The 21221-nt window shown below is 36.7% G+C and overlaps 2 protein-coding genes across 3 annotated transcripts in view; one reads left to right on the top strand and one right to left on the bottom strand.

Moving 5' to 3' along the window:
* Positions 1 to 7755, top strand: part of ACP1 (acid phosphatase 1) — a 23329-nt gene extending 15574 nt beyond the window's left edge. The window contains exons 5-6 of one of the 2 annotated variants that reach the window (XM_030036846.2): positions 2042 to 2147; positions 3057 to 7755. In XM_030036846.2, coding sequence (XP_029892706.1) covers positions 2042 to 2147; positions 3057 to 3134 — 184 coding nt within the window. In that variant the 3' untranslated portion in view covers positions 3135 to 7755. The remainder of the gene's footprint in view (positions 1 to 2041; positions 2148 to 3056) is intronic. The other variant, XM_030036845.2, reaches the window with a different exon arrangement.
* On the bottom strand, positions 6961 to 21221 carry ALKAL2 (ALK and LTK ligand 2). The gene is given in 6 exon segments (XM_030036848.2): positions 6961 to 7635; positions 15515 to 15581; positions 17976 to 18056; positions 18168 to 18221; positions 20708 to 20882; positions 20884 to 21221. Coding segments are annotated over 5 exon segments (459 nt in total). The 5' UTR covers positions 20968 to 21221; the 3' UTR covers positions 6961 to 7635; positions 15515 to 15516.

Here is a 21221-nt window from a genome sequence, read left to right as displayed (position 1 = left end):
GTGCAGCTGATGCCTGTATAGTTAAGAATGAGGACATATTGTGTTGATCGAAGCAATCTGTTTTTCTGATTGCATGGGATCTAAAAGACACTGTAGAAACTTGGAAGGGATTAAATATGGTGTGGGTTTTTTTCTTTTTCAATAGAAATAGAGTGATCTCTGAAATAAGTAATGTTGTTAGCTGGCGCAAATCTTGTTTGTTACTGTTAGCATTGTTCTAATTAAGTGCGTCTTTGAGACAATTCATGCTTTAGGAGGATTTGGTGAAGTAGCTGCCTAGTGTGAAAATTTGGGTATCATTAGCAAAATTTCTACTTAATTACATACATCTTGATGATTGGGGTTAAGGGGCTGAGCTTTAATAAACTGCAAGTGTCAATGTGCTTGTAAGGACTATTACTTGTAAAGGTATTTAGGAAAAAAAAAAAAACAAAACAAAACCAAAACACCACAACCAACAACAAACCAAAACCCAAGTAAAACCCTATTAGTAGCACGTAGAGACTTTTAGAAGCAGTACCACTTAACTGATATAATTTTGTTGAATTTTCTAGAATGAGTTGCATGACCTCTCTTACACAGCCTGGATGAATGAAGGGTATATAACACTTGGCTTGATTGCAGTGCGTCAGGCAAAGACGTGACTAGACTTCTATTTTCACTTGAATTCTTAAATGGAAACTTACTTCTGTATTAACAATTTATATGATATGAGCTGCAGAGCAGAAGAAACATCACGACTACAATAGGGATGTTGCTACTGCTACACTTAAGTTTCACCTTAAACTTGCACCCAGTTCAGCCATTTTCCCTGGGAACACCTATTTGTAGAACTAGGAGGACAAGCTGATTCCAGGTATTGATGGAGTGCCTGTCATATCAGAAAAGGAAGATTTGGGACATCTCTTTTCCTTAGTACCAGAGCAGCTTGGCCCTCTCCTGTTCATTAAGCGGTATGCCAAAAGCCTCGAAGAAAATGGTTAGATGTTTTTTTTAATAATAAAAGGCTAGAGAATTTATTGAAAATCAGTAAATTCAAGCAGTAACTTCTTAGTTGATAGAGGGGTCCTGATATTTGTTCAAGGAAAAACAGTATTGTGGTCTCACTGCTATTTCTAAACTGTCTGAAATTAATTTCATAACCAGAATTAATTGATAATTAGAATTTAAGTTCTTAAAACTGATTATGCTTATGACTAAGTATTTACAGGTTTTTTTGTCTTTTTTTTTTAAATGCTGGGTAAGTAAAATGATTTGGTATGGAGATGTGTAATATTAAAAGAATTGAATATGTTCTGGCTGTTCAGCATTGTGAAAATCACAGTACTGAGCTACTTTTAATCTGAAGATGATGCGAGGTACATTTTAACTGCATTTGGGATAATGGACGGCCATTTGTAAGTAGATGGAGAAAATACCATCCCAAAACCAGTATGTTTTATCAATGGGAGGCAATGTAGAAGAAAGAGGATATGACAACTGATGAAATGTTACAGTATGTCAAAGGGAAGACAGATCTTGCTCACCAATTTACCATCTTCTGTTAACTGAATGTAGCAGGGCTTCACATGAGTTAGAGTCAGTATTGAAAGAATTTGCAGCATACCAATTTAAAACACCAGGTTTGGACAGATGGGAGAAGCTGACTCAAACTTCTGGCAAAATATCTAGATAATTTTCATTATTTTTGTTCAATACAAGCTAGAGGTGGATATTGAAAGTCGTAATGATCGATTTGAGAAAGAATTTGATGAACTTACTGTTAAAAAGTTCTGTTAAGCCTTAGGCCAAGTGCCTGACGGCTTGTTTATGCTCTGAATTAAGTTTATGTATATGTCCTCTATACTCAATTAAAAAAAAAAACAACCATACAACAAGAAACAAATGAAAACAAGCAGCACCATAGAGAGTCCACAGAATTGACTGAGTCCAGATGCATATTGTTTCCCTGTGTTCTCTAGAAACAGTCATGAGCATCTCATGCTGATGCCAAAAACGTTCTGAAGAAAAACTTAGGGGAAAATTTTATTCTCTTTTACAGAGATCTGAAAAGGAAAAGCAATCAAGTTAAAGACTGCAAGGCCAAAATTGAACTACTTGGAGCTTATGATCCACAGAAACAACTTATCATTGAAGATCCATACTATGTATGTGTAAGAAATTCTTTGGGTGGCTTGATTAAAAGTTGTGTATGTCCAGTATATAAACTTTCCAGATCCCACAGTTGACATGTGACATATAATCTGATGTTATACAAAGCCAAGTGTAAACATATTTTTTTTTAATGACTTAACAAAACAATATAAATTATTGGGACAGGAAAAGAAAACATGTCTTTATGCTTATAATAGTTATTTAAATTTAAATAATGCAATGCACCTATATTTTCAATACTGGGTGAAGCCCTGGTTGGTCAGCCTCCTTGCAAAGAGGATGTAATCAGGAAAGATAGAGACAAAGACATGGACTGAGATGGTCAAAGCAGTTCAATAATACCAGCCAAGAGCAACCAATTACTTTAAGATTCTTCAATTTAGGAAAGATAAGTGGATGAAGATGCAGTAGTGTTCTATAAAATCTTGATATCATGGGAAAAGGTGAATAAGGAATTTCTGTTCATTATCTGAAAAGTAGAGAATATCAAATGGTATTAGTGGGAAGCGGGTTCAAAACAAGAAGAGGTTGTAGGGGGTTTTTTCTCCACATAGTGCTTCATTAAACTGTGAAACTCAGCATGACAGGTTACTGTGAATGTAAAGAAAAAAATAAATGGCTTATAAGGGCTCAAAAAGTGAAGGGAAGAAATATGTGAAGGAAAGTTCATCCAGGACTGTTGAGTACAAAGTCACAATGTTTGGCTTTGGAAGTTCCTGAGCTGCAAGTAGTTCAAATCAGGGACAAATATGCAAAAACTATCACCAAGTATTTGTACTGTTCTTATTCTATCCTAATGTCAGTTATTTGCCATTTCTGACAGCAGGAAACTAGTTTGCAAAAATTTTTTGTTTGAGCCAGTATTGCTATTCTTACGTTCTTTTTCCTTTGTTCTTTTCTAGGGGAATGAAAAGGACTTTGAAACTGTTTACGAGCAGTGTGTTAGATGCTGTAAAGCATTTTTGGAGAAGTCTCATTAATGCTTCATCATTTTATTTCTAAAAGAAAATAATTAGCTTCTCCTGAAAAATGTAAAGTTTACTTGATTGATGTATTTAAATTGTAAAATTACGTCTCAGTAGGTTCAAAACTTTTTCAGTTTAATTCTATATTTTAGCTTTTCTGTCATCTAATTTAAAAATATAGCAAAGTTTTAATTGGATTAGATGATCAACCATTTTGTCACACATCAGTGTAATAATGAAGTATATCACTCCGAATAAATTTATCTGTAAACTCTTCCAGTGCTTTCTCACAAGCACTGCAAAAGTAACATCTTGCTTCTTCATGTGCTATACTAACTAAACTGAGGTCTTCTTACTGTGCCCTTAGTGCCCTTAGTGAGTTCATTTAAATCAACTTTCAATGGGAGTCTGCGAGGTAATAGTTCATGTATGATAAGTTAGGCCTGTCATCCTAGTATATCATTAGACAGCCTTTGGGCTCAAGCTGTTTCACACTGAGCCTACTAGACTAAAAAACTGCCTGCCCCCAGAGAGACATTGCTCGTAGCACACTATTTCAAAGCTTAAGCAAGCAGAACCTCTGTGTGTGTCATCAGGATCCTGTGAAAATGTTTTTTTATATCAGTTTAAATGCTCAGTTATTCAAAGAAGAAATAATTTTTGTTCTATTACATTTTTATACTAATTAAGATGAACTCAGTTCAGAAATAGCAATTGATGTTAATAGGACTTCTTTGGCTAGTCTTCCTTTGGTCTTGTGGTCAATTCCTAGCACACTGATACAAGTATGTGTAACAGTATTTACTTTGAGGACAAAAAAGGTCATCTTAAAAGCCTAAATGTGAAATGTACATTTTGTATCTCATAGTAGTAAAATACTCAAATCAATGCAATATAATCAATGAGAAATTTGCTATAATCCCAGTTCCTGTGTGGGTGTCAGACAATATTTTCAGATTTACTCAGGAGAATGGATAGTCTGTCAGCAGTGTTCTCTGAGTGTATAGTTCAACCTGAAGACAGTCCATCTGTAACATAACAAAGTTAACAGAAGGCCAGTAAGTAGAAAGTTCTGCTCTTGGACAAAAATTGAATGCTTTGTAAAAATCCATACCTGTTTGTCCGAACATCACCTTTCATTTCTGCCTTAGAAATGTAAACGTACTGAGATCAGTAATGTAACTGATATTCTTATTTTGAATAATACCAACATTGGTATGAATTAGCATTACCACATTATTTGTAAAACTGGATCTGTAAAACTTTCTTTCTCATTTATTTAGCCTTGTTTTTCCCTGTCTGCCTTCCAAACTAGTAGAGTAGTCTCTATATTTGTCACCTACTCTCCCTTCTGGGAGAGGGATGCATTTCAATAGAGGACCCTGTCATTCCTGGGGAGGGGAGGAATCCTGGTGTCACTCTGCCTGTGCTGCAGCCTGCACAATGGGGATTAAGTTTCCTGGGACTCTTGCTGTAGAACAGCTGTGTTTGTGTTAATGAGGTTTCTGTTTTGTGCTAAAATTTCAGACATAAAACTGAAGAACCTACTTACAAAAAGGCAAGGGGTAGATGGAACACTTAAATACAGAAATCGGGTTCTCTGTGCATTATTGCATTACCAATAGTTTTGATTTTTAAAGAACAAGCTAGGACTTTGCAAGTTAATAGCTGTTTTACTTCAGGGACGAACAGTAATATATATAATATTTCAGGTTAGATCAAGCGCTGACTCTGGAAAAAATTATTTTCCACTTATGAATGCTTTGACAAAATAAATGAGGGAAAATGATGGGCAGTTAGGGACAAACAATCTTAAATGTGGGTTTTATGCACTAACCTCAGAAGTGGAAGTATTTAGGCGTAATCTAATGTTACTCTCTGCCAGAATGACCATTTAAGATATTCCACTGAAAGTAAAATAACTCCGAAGATTGAGAACATGAGGGTTGGTGCTTTCCCATTCATGGCTGAGTAGGAATTGAACCTATAGTTCCCTACATATTAAAGCTAAGATTTAAAAGTCTTAAATCTTTACCTTTGAGCTGCTGGGGTAACAGAAAAGGAGATAAAAGGGTATGGTTGTTTACCTTCACTAGGCTTAGGAATCTTCCTGTAAAGTGATACTAAGTCAAAACTATTTGTGTTAAATTCAGTTCAGATGTAAAAGTTTCAGCCTTGAGGTATATTTTCAGCAAGTAATCTATTGGCTAAATAATTCACTAGCTGTATTAGGAGGAAAAAGCTGATTGATTGATTTGATTTTATCCTTAGTGGGTTTCTTTTGGAGGAAGAGAAGGAGAGCACAGTGGTATTTTAGAAGAATTTGTAGAATACAAGAATACAGAACAGGAATTGCTTTCAGGAAGGACAGTTGTACAGTACCATTATTTGGGTTCCAACAGAAACAGTGAACATAAGATTAATACACAAATTGTGGATTGTACAGATGACTAAGCTCTTACGGGTTTAAAATACCACTCATGAAAAATGTAATGTTGAATGAAAAAATACAGACCTGATTCCTCCTCTTTCCCCCTCTCCCCCACCACGGCTTGTTTTAATTTAGGTAGTAAGCATATACCTAAGACTAAATAAAAAAAAATCTTCTATAGTATAGTTGTATCTTGTGTCAAAGCATGCTGACTTCTGCTAAATCTAGGGAAAACTTATATGGGATTAAATTATTAATATTCATTTATCAAGCCATTAAATAAATTACTTTTTTCCTTTTACAAGGAATTTTTCTGGAAAGTTTTTATTTAACCAGATTTCAGGTGTTCTACTACAAAAAGAAAGATTTATGCTAATTTAAACTCCCGTGTTAAGTAATATGCTGTGATCTGATTTCAGCCAGTGGAACCACAGAGAAGCAGAGTTCCATGCACATGTTTACTACAGATAAGCAGCTAAGTGAATCCTGTAGCAGTAGATCCCTTTAACTACCAGATTTTCGGTATGCATGTATTACTTCTATTGAGAAATGAAACTTTAGCATTTAGTGATCACTGAAAGCAAATAAAAACATATGTACTTCTCCCTTACTAAATACAGCCATGTTCTAGGATGGGATTTTGTACTTCTGCCATTTTTTTTATTTTTTCTTCTAAAGAGGTAGATGCTGATGGCTCTTAAGTGTATTTCAAGAATCCCAGCTCCTAGCTATTTCTCAGGGTAGGGAGGGGTGTGTTTGGTTTTGTTTTTACATTTTGTGGTTTGAATTGAGGATAAAATGGAAGCTAAATGCCCGTATTAAGATAAAAGTACCTGAGGTTCATCTATAAATGACACATAAAAATTTTCTTCCTGTTTGAGCCATTGTATTATGACAACTGGATTTAATATCTGATTTAAGGAAGAAAGGGAGATGTGTATCAAGGCTTCTTGAGTAAGTGTTCACCGACTCCTTAAAAATTTTACATTACTAAAATGATTTATTGGACATATACTGATTATATTGCCTTGCAGTATCATGAATAGACTGGAGATTTAAAACAAACAAACAAACAAACAAAACCCCAAAACCCAACCAAACAAAACTCAAACAAAAAAATCAAAACAACTGTTTGTCATAAAAAAAGATTCAAATTTATAATGCTATAGAGAATTGGAGCAGCCTTGTGGTCTGGGCATTTTGCGGGACTGGCACACACAGATCTGTCCGTCCTCACAAATCCATAGAGAGTGTCCAAATTACTGGACTTCTCTGAGGTGGGTGTACCTTTCTTTCTTACTCTAGTGAAGTCTTACTGGAAAGAGGCTTAAGTGTGGATAAGTGATAGTAGCTACTGGAAGATAGCTTGTTTATCTGTATCCAGTGAACAGAAAGCAAACTGAGAACAACTTAATACCAAACACTTTATTACTTATGCTTGTTATTTACAGTATTTACATATTGCACGTTCGCTGGAATGTTTTATACATTTATTATATAAAGTAAATTAATGGCAGCTTGTGTTTGTGTACAAAATCCATGCTCCACAGTCCCAAAAAATATGTCTACTTGGAATTACGTTCCTGTTTGTCATGCAATTTGTACTCCTAGGGTACAATGTGACCCCAATGCAAGTCTGTTTTAACCAAACTTTTAAAAAATTGCATAAGCATGAAGGATATCAAGTGACCACAACTACTGTGGAGCAGATCTTTAGTAGTTCTAGATATACAAACAAACATTCCTTAAAATTGTAGAATTAAGCAATAGAACATCAATTTTCTTGGTGAAATATTTGTGTATACATAATTTTTGGCAGCATTACACATCAGTTGTAAAGTGTGTTTTTAAGTATGGAGCATTAAGTACTACTGGCAGTTATGCTACTGTAAAGAATGTCAATCTGCAAACTGTTGACGACATACAAAACGCATGTTAAAAGAATTATGGGAAGTAGTCTGTCAATCTGCAAAAATAAATCTCTTGTTCACAATGGAATATGTTATAAAGGTAGTAAGTTCTATTTCCCTGTTGGTTTCCAAGGCACTTCTCTTGGTTCTTGGTGTTTCTTTTCATGGTAATAATCTGGTGGATTAAAAGAAAGAAGAAGATTGCCTTTCATCATTTTTATACTCACATACATGTGTTTAAGAATGTATTTGTCATATTGAAAATAGTAAATAAAACCAGAGAATTCAGTAATAACTTTGGAAAGATCCAGTAGTGCATTTCTGATTTAGCTCATTTTATTTAATATCAGCCTGACTGCTAAATTACTGTTTTGTTTGTTAATCAAGGCTGAAATTGGGAAAGCGTCCCTTTTTGTGCTCGTTCATTTTAGGTAGACAGATTTGGAAAATACAGTTCTACCTATTCAAAACGTGCTCATAATTACGTTTAGCCTGTTCCTATGAGTGCACCTGTGAAGTCAAAAAATGAGTAAACCTCAAGGATAGTATGAACAGATTGCAAATTTCTGTCTTAATGTCTTGGTGTCAGGAAGCTGTTGATATGATGCCCAGTAATACGTATCTGTCAAGGTAAGGTTTGAAGGATCTGGGAAGGATATGATGTTTCACTGGGGCCCACTAGTGAAGAAATTTGGACTCATATAAACAAGAAACAAACAGAAGTAACTTTCTGAGATGCGGTCATATAAATATAGCCCCTGGGACGTGCAAGCACTGAGGCAACACAGACTGAGTAGGAGCTGCAGTGGTTCAATTTTCTGCCCATTCTATTAACTCTTCCCAGAATAGTATCTTGGAATGAAATCAAAACCATTTCTATGATACTGGTATCAAAATCACTGATATGAAATTACAGGTTTCCATATTGCTTATGTACGGATATTGTCTATACTCTACAAATGTTAATTCAAAGGTTGGGCAGTGAAGGTTTCCATGACCCTTTTCCCCTACACCTTTAAGCCTTCTGAGAAAATGTAATGTGACCATCTCTGTGTATACATATCTAGAAATCCATCCTCTCTCCAGTAACTTCTGAGTTTGTTTTCTGCAACTGCATTTTCTATACAGGTGACCACTGAATGCTGCAAGTCTCTACCCAGTTTCATGTGTTTCTAAGACAAGCTGTTAATGCCCTTTTTTTGAAGTAAAAAATGCACTATGTCTTATTAGTCAACAGGAACTGCAGAGGTGAAAGGCACTGCTCTTGCACGCAAACAGATTGAGCTGAAGCTTGTGTGTCTCACAGACACCAAAAGTCCACGTGGGAGATAAAAAACAGTGGTTCTCTGATACTAGACTTCTGCCGATGTCATTTTTCACAGTTAAAATTTTCATATTGTCTGTCTGAACATACGTAACTGTCTTTCCCATGATCAGTGTGAATTCTCTGATGTTTTGAGTTTCTCTACATTTTCTACTGCTTAAGTATAATTTGTAATAGAATCATTTGAATGCAAAGTCAGTCAGACTTGACATAATCCATTGGAAATCAAGCTATTGGTGCATACAGAAGTACTTGTTAGTAGTATTTAAACATTTAGTTTTGCAATTTTTTTAAAGCTATTAGGAAATGTAATAATGTTACAGAAAAGCTTAATGTAATTTAGTTTTTTTCTGGCTTTGCAGATAGGACAAATACTTTTTTTTTTTTTTTTTTTAAATATCCTTCCTTAGAGGGGAAACTGACATAAATTTTCCTTGTCTTGCATTTTCATCTAGCTTACTTTCTGTATGTATGCCCCCGCTGTATCCTATTTAAGCTGTGATGTTTAAAAACAAATTAACATGCTTTTGGTTTCATCAGTGTGTGGTACAACTGACAAGTTAAACACTGAGAATTTAATAAATAGTTTTTTCATTACTAATACTACTGGGAATATGTAGCTCACTGAGGGTGAAAAACTGGAAGTGGATAGGAAGGTCATTTGTCATCTCAGCTATACCTGGTTTTGTATGGATATCTGATCAAAAGCTGTGGGTCTTAGATTCCCAGTGCTCAGCTAAATTGCAGTTTCCTAAATCCCTGGCATTTTCAGAAACCCTTGAAAAGGCCCCAGATTTTTAGCACTGATCAATCTGTTGTAATTTTTTTTATTTATTTATTTTATTTCACGTAGTCTATGTTATATGCATCAGCGGAGGAAAATTGGACTGGAATTTAGCTGAAGGATGGCAGGTAGTCTTGGTGGAGATCCTGAATACGATTTGACTAGTCTCTGTTGAGAACATAGGTAGCTATACAACTCCTTTCTCCTCTCTCATTTGATTCTTAGTTCTCCTTTGCTAATAAAAAGAAAAAAACCAAACCAAAACACAAACCCAACCAGCAACAGTAGCTGAAACCAACCAAACCATACAATTGTTCCAATTTTAAAAAGCACAAATGAAATCTCTTGTAAAGGCATATTACAGCTTTCCAAATTTGATTCTAGTTATTATCTATGCATGATGACAGAGAGAAACTCTGTAACAGCTCATCTATATAAGAGAAGAATTTAGTGGTTTGAATATCAATATAAACTTTAAGATATTGTGTCAGTAAGATTTTGTAGCAGAACTTCCATGTGCTAAGATCAAAAAATTCCTTCCCCAAGTGTGAACACACAGGTGGAAGTCTGCTCTGTGAGCATCACGTCACAGAGATCCATGCATTGAAGATGTTAAAGCTCTTAATGTTTCAGCTGGTGCTAGCCACAGAGATCCCATAGTAAGGAAAACTCAGAATTGCCTCTCAATAAAGTTGGGCTATGCCACACGAGTAACTATGTACGCTGGCTGCCTCTTTAATCCAAAGCAAGAGTTCTGATGAAAAGTCTTAAATTAGTTAGTTACCTTGGGAACTACTTCCTGTCACCAAGCAGAGGTGATTGAACATGTCATGGGAAGTTGAATATGATGGATCAAGCTATGCTTTCTAGAAAAAAAAAGAGTCTGCCTTCACTGAATAATATGCAAAACCCACATCTTAATTCCACCTTCGCTTCTTTTATGACATGAAAGTGTCTGACATTTCTTGATTGCACTGGATGTTAGTCAATAAGAAATTGTAAGAGAGAAAGCAATTAAGGGCTGTTGTTTCCATTGTTACAAAACACTTGAAGCAAAATTTAAGAGCCCAAATATTATTTTGGTTTAAGAATAGTTTGCAATAATGGATATATGATACAGTGTACAGGAATGGGATATTTCGTGTGGTATTTCAGTTTTCTCTTTATGTATTTAAATTTTCCAGGTTTATCTTTTATTTTCAGCTTTTTTAAGATATATTGCTAGTATGGTCAATATGTCTTGAGGTGTTTACACAGATTTTTCTGTGTTCTAAAGGAAATTTCAGTTATCAGTGTGCTTTAGCTTATTAGGAATTTTATACAGAATCTTTGACCTTCCTATGTAAATATACTTATTCTTACTCTGTCATGTACTTCAAGCAAGAAATACTGTTTCTATTGCTTTTCCTTTAAATATTATTAATTATATCTGCTTCTCTAGGAAACAAGCAACTGGTAAATTTTTTTCATAGGCTTTTTATAGTGTATAAAGCTCGTTTTTTCTGCTTAGCCTGAGATTCCTACTACTTGTACTAGTCTTGTATTTATTAGTGTAGAACTGTTTGTGTCACTAGTTTTATTTTGTTCATTGGAAATAACTGTAGAAACTTTAAAAAAGTTGAAAATACATAAATATTGTCAGTACAGTAATTAGAAGAAATCTTCAAAACGGAAGTATGTAATCATACATAACAATGCAGTCCTTGGTCCTTGAACTACTCCTTATGATACAAGGAGCTTTTAAGCATACATTATGCGATCAGTGTTGGTCTCTAGCAAACACTTAAAGAAAAGGTAATGGAAAAGGGAGGGCACCAACAGTAGCACCTGCAGTTTTCAAACAAAAGCCGTAAAATCTGAATGACTATAGCAAAAGTGATTGTAACAAATGCTGTCAAAGGGGCCAGATTTTCTTTTCTGCATTCATCACCATCTGTCACAGGAAATCTGCAAGATCTGAATCGGGAACTTTAGGTGAAGACTTCAGGAATCTTGTCCCTGACGTTTCTTACCTGCTGCAGATATGGACAACATAATGGTTGTTGGATGTATCTGCATGGGGTGGAGCAAAGCAAGCATGGACTATGGGAACTATTAGGAAACTGGGAGAAGAATGAGGCTGAAGAACAGAACAAAAAAGAGCATCAAGGACAGGACATAGCTGTGTTGAACACAAGAAGGAGAAAGTGTTACAGAATAAAACTAGTTAGAGACGGTGCTGGTGACAACCAGGGAACACAGCCTGGGTTGCTGATAGGAAAAAAAAAACCCAAAGGGACTACAAAGGACTACTGCGTGGTGTGGTAATACAAATATATGCTGCTCTGGCTTCACTTGTGCAATCTCAACAAGTAAAAGGGCTTTTACTGGGCCCCTGCATTGCTTGTATCTGTGGGACAGGCAAAATGTGAACATACGCTCTAAAAAAAGAGACAGAAGATGGAGCCCAATGAGAAAAAGTGAAGACTCCACAAGACACATGGTATCACACACACACCCTTAGGTATGTACTGTGACAGTCATAGATGCCTAATTCCTGTTTTTGCATCTTATTTTCTTGTTTGATCTTAGCACTGAGTTTCAGCATCTTGTGTGCTTTAAAGCTATGATAGTCCAAAATGCATTTTAAGTACAAACAAAACCCAAATCTATCTTTTTTTTTCTTTCTTTCTTCCCACCCAAATTGATCTCTAAACATGGACAGATGTCCATGGATCTGAAAAATGCACCAAAAATACTAGTTTTCCAAAGTATCAAAAAGCAATAATTCACCTATAGCCCAGCCCACTCCTAAGCCTCCATTAAAACAAAAATCAGCTACTGAGCAAAACAGGAAATCTAATTTGTTGGGGGAAAAAAAATGTAGGTGTGGATAATTAAGCATATGTTATTTTACTAGTTTATAATATAGGCGTTTAAAAAGATTCTTTTAAATGTATTTGTGATTACAATTAATATAAACAGTCAAATTCTACTTGTGAATTTAGACCTTTGTGGAGTAGTACCATGAAAGAAAATTTCGTTATCTTAATATTCAGGAGTTACTCTGAGCTTTAGAACTACTCACTAGTAGCCTTATGGCAGCAGCCAGAAGTGTGTACTTACTGCCAGACTGTAAATAAACCCTTCTTACACGAGAGTGCCACCTTAAATAAGAAATGGCTTTGAAATCGTCTTGCTACGTGTCAGTGGTACTATGTTCAAAACTTTGAAGCTTCTTAAAACACCTTGGACTAATGGTAACTGTGCACTTTGTGGAGAAGAAGGATGGTTTGGTAAGTAGAAAAATGTAAAAAGAACCCATTTTTCTACAGCTCAGTCCATGAAATGATGAAAATAAACCAAGCCTTACATTATACTTTTCTGTGAGAGAGGATCTTACCCCCACGAATTGAACTGATGCAGTGGAAAAGCTTTGAGGAGACAGGATGCTTAATTTTATGGAGACACCTGTGGATCTCAAGGCATAAGAGGTAAAGAACAGCCTTCCTTTCTACTAATAGAGGTTGCTTAAGAGTGCTGATACTATTAATGATTTGTCTCTGTGTGGAGAATAACAGAAGTGGAGGCTTGTTACTCACCTTGAAACATGCCTGCTGGTTGAGCAAAGGAGTTGTTTGGCAAAATGAGATGGACTTTTTTTTAAATTGACTCCGCACTTGAGATGTGGACTAATTTAGTTACCGTTCCTTCATGTTATGAGTTTGTGTTTGCATGATAGGATGTAAAGATACAGATAAAAATTTATAAGGAAAGGGAGAAAAGAATTCCCTACTCTGATGTATCTGCTTATTAGTATTGGTAATAACGTTATTCACCTATCTTTCCCAGGTGAATATCATTATATAATAGCTAATTTTTTCCTTGCTTTCCGGATTTTACAATTGAAAGGTTGAATCCCTGGCATTTCTCCTAATTAGATCAAAGGATTTACCTATTTGCTAACTTTTATGTGTCCTAATACCATTGTATTAATTGTACTATTAATTAATTGTTTCCACGATGCCATCCCTGAACACACGATGTATGGATAAGAGATTCCTCTCCAAGGCTGCATGTTTCAAATTAAGACAACAAGTAATGTAACAGTTATTGGATATTAGAAACATTCTGCATTGAAGTTGGGCTAGTTTAGGTTTATTTTAGGAAGTCAAGCAGAAAATACTTAAATGTTGAGGAGTTTAGCGTAAAGTCAGGATGCTGACTTACATCAAATGATTTAATATATTACCTCTGCCCTTGCCATTAGAAAAGTCTTTTCTAATGTCTAGCTAGAATCCTCTCTTGTTGCAAAGTAAAACAAATGATGTCTTATCCACACTGGGTAGAGAAGATGGCTTGTAGCCACTTTTTATGAAATGGAATAGCTCCATCATATTTCCTGCAGTCGTCTTTTCTTTAGATTAAATAATCCCAGTTCCTTTTATCTGTTCTTGTAAACTGAGTTTTCTAGGTCTTTGGTCATCCATGTTGCTCTTCTTTGGACTCTTACAAGAAGCACCCATATGTCTTCATGGTGTCCTTAATTAAATACAGTATTCCAGCAACAGTGATTATTTCAGGTATTTTATAAACAATGTTCCTATTTATAAATTCCAGTATGTTGTCTTTTTTCAAGTGTGACATGGTTGACATGCTTAGTTTGTGATCCACTACAACCCCTACATTTTCTACAAATCTGTCCAGCTATTCACAACTTGCCGTGTGTTTCGGCAGTTGATTACTCCTGCATGACTTCATAATTCTGCTCTTTCCTTTAAATTTTGTCCTGTTTTTAGACTATTCAGCTAATTTTCCAAGATTATTTTCAATTTCAAGATTGTACTCTATCATGGTTGCTTCTCCTACACTACTGTCATCCATAAATATGCTGTCTTCTATCACCCAAGTTATTTATAAAAATATTGAATAATACCGTACCGATAATGAAGCTGTGTGACTCTGCTCAATACTTTTTTCCAGTTTGACAGTGAACCACTAATAACTTATTCGGGTTTTTTTTCCAGCCATTCTTACATTTATCTTGCTCACATTTCCCTAGCTTGCTTGTGAGAATGTCATGCAAAACAGTGCCAATGCTTTAAAAAAATAAACTAAGATGCTTAACATGTATTGCTTTTTCTCACTGACTTTCTCCACAAGATGTCTGTTTTGTTAGAGAGTTTAAATATCTTGGTTTGACAGTATTGTTACTGACAAATCCATACGGGTTATTACGTATGCCTTTGTCAGAAGTCACATTTTTGTCTCAGGTAAAGGTTGAGGACAGAATGTAAATTAGTCCTTCTGTAGTCTTACGTGTTAGTTTTCTAGAAATACAGATAATTTGGATGTACTTTTTTGTTTGTTTGGTTGGCTTTTTTTTTTTTTTTTTTTAACTTTGGTGCATGGTGAAATTCCCACGCAATGAAAATCCCAAGAAATCCGAGTACCTTAAAGTTAGTTTATCAGTGTTACTAATAATACATTTTAATTGAATTACTATAAAAGCACCTGCAACCTATCTGCATTTATAAAGCTTTCATGTATATAGCTTTGTATATATTAACTCATACTAAAATGTACACCATAGATCCACAGCTGCACACATAAAAGGGCTGCTGCTGCCAATGCAGGCAATTGTGTACTGAGTCAACTTGAAAAATAAGCTACAGCTGTTGTGTTTTGTTCTGTAACAACAAATTCACTATCTCCTAACTGTATGCTGCTATGAATAATTCACAGCTAATGCACGTGGACTTTTATATGATGACTTTCTGTAGGGTGTACCCTTTATTTATTGCCAATATTTGCCAGATTGAGCCAGTTTCTTCAGGTACTCTGAAAGAGGAATACCTTAGCCAAAGGACAATTGTTATTATACTCCTATGAATTTTCATGTATGAAACACAAAATCCACTGCTTTGCTATGCAGTAGAATGTCATTACTGTTACGAAAAAGCTTACCTTTATCCTTCCATGCACATTGGGCTTACTGCCAACCGAGTAAGAAGCCTGGCACATCTTTTATAGTCTGTCATGAAAAAAGAGCATAAATAGATTACTAAAGTAGCCAATTTTGCCTTTAAAAATCAAAATTGATAGCGGCTTGCAAATTATTGTTGTAATAAAGTTCAACGAACACCTTAGTTTGCAGCAGTATAGAAATTGGCTCCCTGGACTTAGAAATGGAGTGTGTAAAAATTGCGTAACTGAAAGCCATGTCTAATGGCACATGTAACTATGCAACTGACTTCTGCGTATGTACTATCTATAAACAAATAGCATGAATGTGGTTGGAGGCTCTCCAAGTGTATATATGTATGAAAATTTATACATCTGTGTTTGTGCTTAAATGTGGGATCTAAACGTGACTGCAGTATTTTCATACTAGAGGAAGAGTAAGTAGTGCTCATACATCTTTGAAATCCAACCCTCAGTGAGCAAGTTTATCAACTTAGTATTAAGTAATGCACCTCTCCAGTAAATTTTCTTCCTGGAAAAACTGTTAAATTAGGCTATATCTCCTAGTCATGGGAAGGTTAAGTCCAGCCCGAGCAGGTGACCACATCATACAGATTCACTCATAACTGTATGGGGTTTAATCTTAAAACTAGTAAAATTGTTTTCTCCACAGTAGTCCTATTGTTAGTAGTTCTTATTTTAGGTACCTTCTGCTTTTTGATGCATTCATAATAAGGGGCAGAAGCAATGCAAAACTAAAAAATTGATCAAGATTTATTTTTTTTTCTTTAACGTGGCAAACTGAAAGCAAATATGGTGAAAGTTGGTTATGGACAGACAGCAGAGTAAATTACTTTTTAGGTGTCAATGCTACTATGCTGTACAAAGTACTAGAAAGTATGCCAACACAATGCTTTTGTACTGGCTACCACTGTGTTGCAGCATCATAGAAATTTTTAATTTCTTTGTTGTTTGGCCCTTGAATTTCTACATAGAATGATCAGTATTACCGGAAATCAGGGTGTGATCAAAAAGAAACATCATACTGTGCATGAAGAATTAAAGCTGGTTGTTTACCTCATTTTCCTAGAAGAAAGTTACTTTAAGGAGATGCTAGTCAGTCCAGTCTGGTGACTGATGTTGATTTTCGTTAGGCATTATTTCATTAATGAGTAACTACATCTAATGTTTCCTAGAGATGCAATGTTAACAATCCCTAACTCACAGCATAGATATGCTGTAATTGCCATTCATACAAATTACCCTCCATTATCCGGACATTATGTTGGTGGTTATGTCACCTGTCAGGAGGAAAAGGCGAATTCAGACTTTAAGACCAACTAGTTTTTAGCTTCACAGCTTGGAGTACTCATTAGTGCTGAGTCAAATGATGTTTGTGTTGCGATCCTTATGAAGAAGGTAATACGACCATTCGTTTGTTCAAAACAGACTAGTTAGGAACAACTTCCATCTCCATCCATGTAAATGGAACGTGATCCGGTTAGCCATTATCTATAAATCCTTATCTTTCAAAGGTATTCCTAATCTAAAACCTTACAAATAGGGAAAAAGTCTGAAGTTCTTACCAAATATGCCTTTAAAATACATTGGGCTGAAATATTTATTAATACTTGAAACTTGGAATCTGTAACTCTTGTTTCTATTCCCAGCTCTGCTACTGACCCAACTGGTTGACCTCAGACAAGTAAAATAAAATGTGCTTCCATTCTGAAGAGGCTGTACTAAAATAGCATCTGCTTACTTAACAGGCCCACCTCAGTATGAATCTGGAGTCACATCTACTGACTGATAAATATCAATGTTGATTATTTATTTTAATTCTCTGTGCTGCCAACACTGATGAGGTATCATAAGCTGCATTTGCTTATTTGTCCATCAGCACTTTTTTTTGTTTGTTTTTACTAAGCCTTAGAACTTATACTTTTGTAATTCACTGAAGACAAGGGTTGCAAAGATTCACTGTCAGCATCACTGGTAGATTGATAGCTGAACAGTCAAAATATAAAATGTCTATAAAATATGTTCTACATACATAATCAATGAAAAGGAAATAGCCCCACCTGGATTTCTGAACCTATCTTGAATTTGCAGCACTAAAAATAAAATATGAGAGGTTTGCGAGAGGAATCATGTGTTCTTATGAAAAGCAAACACCCTTGGTTTGGAATGAGAGAGGCGGATACATCAGTACCTAAGGAAGCAGTGTTTACAGCCATTCTATGCAGTTTATTTGCAGTGAAAAAATTGTGTTTCTATTTTCCCCAGCATAATGCTGATGCTGTTCTAGCAACACTGTAAAGCGTACTTAGTATATTTTAGAGCACTTTAAATTCTTCACTGCAACGATTGTATTCTAACATAGTGCCACTACTGGTACCTCATAGAGCTACTAAATTTTAGAGTTTTCTGTAGTTTTATGAAAGTCTCTGGTTTGGGCACTTACATGCTGGGATGGTGCAGTCCCTTGTATTGTGATAAAGCCGATGAAAGTGTTTACTACATTTTGGGCTGAAGTAGAGTGGACCTGAAATATAAAGAAAAAATAAGTTATGAGTCAGCACAGCTCACGGGAATAGTAGTGCAGCTTATGGTACGTATGTGAAGTGATGGATACCAACGCAGAATTAAAACTTACCTGTTAAATGCTTTAAGAACTTGTCTTTCATCCTCAGATCTCTGGGAACTATTTCTGTTGGACAGAAAAAAAGAATAGTCAGTCTGCTGTACTGGAACTATGCTTGCCAAGCATAGTATGAGGACAGGGAATAAACTCTGTCCAGCAAATATCACCACTACGTCTTGACAGATGCACAGAGGTCAAAAGTCCTTTGCATACAGTAGGCAAAGTGGCAAGCATTTGTTTTACGTAAGAAGCCACTGTGAAACACACTGTGATGATGAAACAGGTAATGTCTGTGAGGTGTGCAGTCATTAACGATGATGACAATTAACTAAGAGTCAGATTTTAGCTCTCTACGAATTACATTATCAAGTTCGTCTAGATTTAAATTCTTCCATAAATTTTAGTTCATGGTTGCTCAGAAATAGCATGTTCTGCTAGCAGTAAAGACCCAAAGATACATTCAAGTTTGGGTTTGTATCTTCTAATTCTCTTAGGCAAATGTATCCACTCTTCTGTCACAGGTACGTTTATACAAGCACTGTCCTGCTGTAAACGTGAAACGGGATTGATCTACTTACAGGAATCTTTTTTCCCCCCTGCCTTTAGCAGTAAATAAAATTCACAGGAAATGATCCCAAGCAAATTGCTCTCTTCTGGCTCCCTATGTTTGTGGTTTACCGCCTTGCGTTTTGTGTTCAGCAGATGGCAAAATGAAACTGGTTTACTGAAATCCATTTTAGCCCTGACCCTTGCTTGTGTCTTCCTGATTTACAGCTATCTTTGATTGCTTTCCGTTACGAACTCTATGCTGATAGCTTAGTGCTGATTGTGTATGATACACTACATGGTGCTTTATTTATTTGACCATAAATGCCTGAGCAGCCTTTTTCATTCCCCTGGCACCTCTTATCAGATATAAAGCAGAGAGCATTTCCATCCAGATCTGATTCACTTGTGAGGTTAGACACTTCTCGAAAGTCATTCTTCATTTACTTCTAACTTTAGTCGGTGTAAGTAAAATTGACCTTATCATATTTGACCTAATTATGTCATGAAGAGCATTAAAAACACACATGCTTCACTCAGAAATTTCCCATGGGACAGGCTCACTGGGAAAGTGATGCCAAAGCTGAAATGAAAGACTCTTAAGCAGTAGTTCCTTTACGGAGTTGCTGGGAATAACTCCATTATAATAACAGAATGCAAAATCCTGCTTAGGAGTCAGTGACACTGCTACTAACTAATCTGCTCTGAAGTAGATTTATTATTTACATAGATAACTGTTCAGCACAAATCAGATGCTTCACACCAATACGCTGATGTAGGTTGGCCAAAAACTATGCCCACGTTCCATGCTGAGATTTAGAGTTGCGCAGATCAGGACTCCCTGCTTAGTCTAGCCTCTTTAACTTTTCAACATTTATAAAACAAAATGTTCTCGCTATGCTCATCTTAAGTGGAACAAAATTGTCTTCCTTTGTGTATTCATTAATGATCCAGATGGAGAAGTAACACTTTCGTGACAACCACCAACAAATGCAAATCATGAGGATACTTGAATAAGAATGAAGAAAAGGTACAGTGAAGCTTTGTGAGATCAATAAAGGCAAAATAAATAGCGTGCTAGCAAAACGAAAGCCAGTTTGGAAAAAGGTGAGTAGAGATCTGCTGGAAAATATTCAGAAAGTCACTTTCAGCAGGAGAGGTAAGATGAGCAGCAGTAATGCTGTAGGGGTTTGGGAGTGACAGCGAGCAGTAAATTAGATATGGCAGCAGGAGAAGCCAAATCAACTTTCAACTGGATGCACAGAAGTACATCACGAAACTGAGCGGTAACTATCCATCGCTACGTGGCTCGGTACGACTGCTTCCGGAGTGCTCTATACAACCCTGAACGTCTTGCAAACAAACCTGGGCTTTTCACTGGGAGGTTAGGGAAGAGCCCATTCAAATGAGTAGAAGGATGACTGCAGGAGTGTCCCAAATTGGTCAGAGCTTGTACAGTGACAGAGGAGTACTCTGTTTCAGTCCCCTAGTATTTCAGAGGTGCTACCTCTGGACTACAAAAGGGACTAAGAAATGGGGCAAAAAGTTTAATGAAGCTGAGCTGGAGGCAAGACTTCTAGATGTGAGATCTACAAGGACATACTATAGTCCTGCAGGGGAACTCTTGCTAGGGTCATTTCCAAGAAACACTTAAACCAAGCACATTTTAAAAAGTGGTAAACTTCCAGGAAAAAGAGCGTTTTCATCCCTTATTTCTTTGATCTCAGCCCATTTCAGTCTTTTCCCTTATTAAAAGGTTTCATTCAAAGCCAACACACAGGAAGTCGGACGTTCAGTTAAGCACATTATCCAGAGAGTAAGAGACTCTAGATGTGAATGGAGTTTTTCTATTCCAAATCTGCCGTCTGTGTCTGATACCAAAGGGAATCTGCAGGTATTTTGAGCGGTGAATTCTTGGCATAAAATTAGTAACCTGATGTGATGTCTCAGGCACCGAGGCTCCCTAGATAAAAAAAAGATCTCCTAAGTCATGGACTGTGACTTACCGACTCTCTGCTCGTCCTGGTATCCTCCGTAGTCAGCCACTTCCCTTCGATCTAAGTTATAGTCGTGCTTGGAGAAGTACTGCACCCCCCTGTCCTTCTCCAGGTGGTACCTCTTCAGTTCCTGAATGATCTCCATGATCAGATTTAAGAGACTCTGCCTGTCCTTCAGATCTGCGGGAGTCAGTTTTCTCTTTGCAGTACCCTGCCGAGAGCATTAAGAGCACCAGCCCCAGCAGCCCAGGAGACCTCAGTCCACTCATGGCAGTCTGCCCTGACGGGTGCACCAGCAGGCGAAGGGGCAGGATCCGCTGCCGTGGGAGGCCTCCCGTTTCGCTGGAAGAGAAAACCGGGGGCGGCTCGGAGGTGGGGAGACTCACGGGGGTGAAGTCGGAAACGTGCCGGGAGGGAAGCGCGGAGACCGCTTCGCGGGTTACATGCGGGGGACCGCGCCGCCGGGGGAGCGCCCCGCTCAGCCCCCGCGACCCGCCTGCGCCCACGGGGGGCCCTCGCGGAG

The sequence above is a fragment of the Aquila chrysaetos genome, chromosome 15 (assembly GCF_900496995.4).
Source record: "Aquila chrysaetos chrysaetos chromosome 15, bAquChr1.4, whole genome shotgun sequence".
NCBI classification, from domain to species: Eukaryota; Metazoa; Chordata; class Aves; order Accipitriformes; family Accipitridae; genus Aquila; species Aquila chrysaetos.
Note: the sequence above shows the minus strand (reverse complement) of the source record. Positions and strands in the feature narration are given on the sequence as shown.